Genomic DNA, 2238 nt, shown 5'->3' with positions numbered 1-2238 from the left:
TCTTTGAAGGAACATCTTTTTTGGGGATAATTATATTACGCAGTTTGTTTAATTCTGCGAGACACCGAGGCGCTTTTTAAAGCCCAATTCAATCACTTTGTATTTGTGTCCCTCCCCAAAAAGCAGGTCGCACATTATTATATTGCACGGAGTCTATTTATGCAACGCATGAGTACGAAAACAAAACGAACGGGAAGGCTCAGTTTCCATCAGTTCACGGCCACCAACAAAACAAACCTTTATGCTCAATGACACGTCAGTTAGAGAAAGGATTCTACTCACGACAACTCTCTATACCAGAAGAATATCGTAACTTAGATTTAAGTTCGCCGGGATCTCTTTGATGAGCTGGATCACTTAACACCAAATTGATAATCTTTTACAAGACTGTGCTTTTATATACTACACGTACGTACAGCCATCATGGGAGCAGGAATAACATCAGTTGAGTGCAGTGAACAGGATACTGTCAATATCAGTCAGGAGGCAGTTTCTTCGTGGCTATACACTCCCTTGGATGTCTCCATTAAGACCATCGTCTTACCTATCATCTGGTGTCTTGGTATCATCACTAACTTGACTTTTCTATTTGTCATTGTCCGTGTTCCCAAACTGAGATCAGATACCAACATATACTTGGCACACTTGTCACTTGCTGATCTTCTCTACTCGAGTATGGCGTCCGCATACCACATAAGGAGTTACACTGCATCCGTCGTGGCATTTCACGATCCCTTCGTGAATTCTGCCCAGTGTGTCAGTTTTTTTACCGTGATGAATACTGGCTACTTTGCATCCATTGCTTTAGTTACCATGGTATCTTTCGAGAGATTCCTCGCCCTGTGCCATCCCATTAAACATCTCAAAATCCGCGGAAGAAGACGCACCCGTAGAATGATTGCAATCTGCTGGCTGGTGGGGTTTTTGTTTTCCGCTTCAACATCTCCGGACATTCTAGTTCTCAACGTACGTTGTCTCCAATGGCCCGATGTGGACGCCTTTCTAGACTACCCATCCAGCTATTTGTACTGTGGACCTGTATCACCTCGGGTAAACTACTTCATTCCGCCCCTACTGAATCTCCCCTGGATCATGGCAATGGTGGCTAACGTTTCCATGTATGTAAGAATCTTACAAATGCTCAACAAACGCACCTCCAACCAAAATATTACAGTAAACACAGATCATGATGCAACTCGTATCCGAAATCATGTGGCGAAAATGCTGGTCGCTAACGGCACTGTGTTCTTCTTATGTCAGGCCCCATATCGCATCTTCAGCCTGTCTAGATGGATCTGTCTTCTGGCTCAGATTCCTGATCCATTTCGGGCTGCATTAGGATCAGAAATCACATGGATATCCCTTGTTCCCCAGTACATCAATGCAATGGTTAATCCGTTGATCTACGGTGCCGTGAACCCCGCGTACCGTTCTGCGATCAGAGTGGCGTTCAAGTGCAAAGGCCAAGCCAGAAGGCAAAACGCATCTCTCTCTGTAATGCGTGCACCAAAACAGAATAACACAACAGCCTTAGCCATAGACGAGAACATCGAAACCAGACTGTGATTTCTGAGGTAATTTGAGAAATAAAATTGTAGGGCGTACATGTACTAATGCATACACCCATGTACAAAGGATTTTTAACGCATGCCTACTAAGCTGGGTAGCACTTGGTCGATTTGTGTACGAAGGATGAATTAGCATAATATGACATGTACATAAACATCCTAAAACGTACAGTGGAACGTCGCTATACCGAACACCGCTATACCGAACATTCGGCTATACCAATATCGTCCTTGGCTCCCGATGTTTGTGTACAAAATGTACGAACATTGATGTTGAAAATTGTCAACATAAGAGTGACAAGTGGCTATTATTTCCCCAAGGAATAGAAGGGTAAAGCCACCCATTGCTGTAAGTAGTAAGCTTAAAACTGTTTAATTACATAGTTCAATAGTCGGCACGTGTTTTAAGTCGTCTTTCAGCAACTACCAGGGCGTGTAGGGTGAAGGTATGAAGGGCGCTATTTGTTGAAAGTGAGTTCCGGAGCACCGGCAGCTTAAAATCCTTATACCGAACGATCGCTATTACGAACAAGTTCTGTGGATCTTGTGATGTTCGTTATAGCAGCGTTTCACTGCCCTTGTAATTTAAATGAAGGCAAAAAAAATGGAAATGTTACTGTTTATAATATTCATGATTACTTAAGACATTTTACCCGTTCATATGGGACGA

At 43.0% G+C, this 2238-nt stretch overlaps 1 protein-coding gene across 1 annotated transcript; it reads left to right on the top strand.

The window, feature by feature from the left end:
- Nucleotides 1–423: 423 nt before the first annotated feature.
- LOC119722208 (neuropeptides capa receptor-like) lies at nucleotides 424–1566 on the top strand. Its single transcript, XM_038192253.1, has one exon. It carries the CDS (start codon nucleotides 424–426, stop codon nucleotides 1564–1566), a length of 1143 nt encoding a protein of 380 aa, XP_038048181.1.
- The last annotated feature ends 672 nt before the right edge of the window (nucleotides 1567–2238 follow it).

This window comes from Patiria miniata, unplaced genomic scaffold (assembly GCF_015706575.1).
Source record: "Patiria miniata isolate m_02_andy unplaced genomic scaffold, ASM1570657v1 HiC_scaffold_14, whole genome shotgun sequence".
Taxonomy (NCBI): domain Eukaryota; kingdom Metazoa; phylum Echinodermata; class Asteroidea; order Valvatida; family Asterinidae; genus Patiria; species Patiria miniata.
Note: the sequence above shows the minus strand (reverse complement) of the source record. Positions and strands in the feature narration are given on the sequence as shown.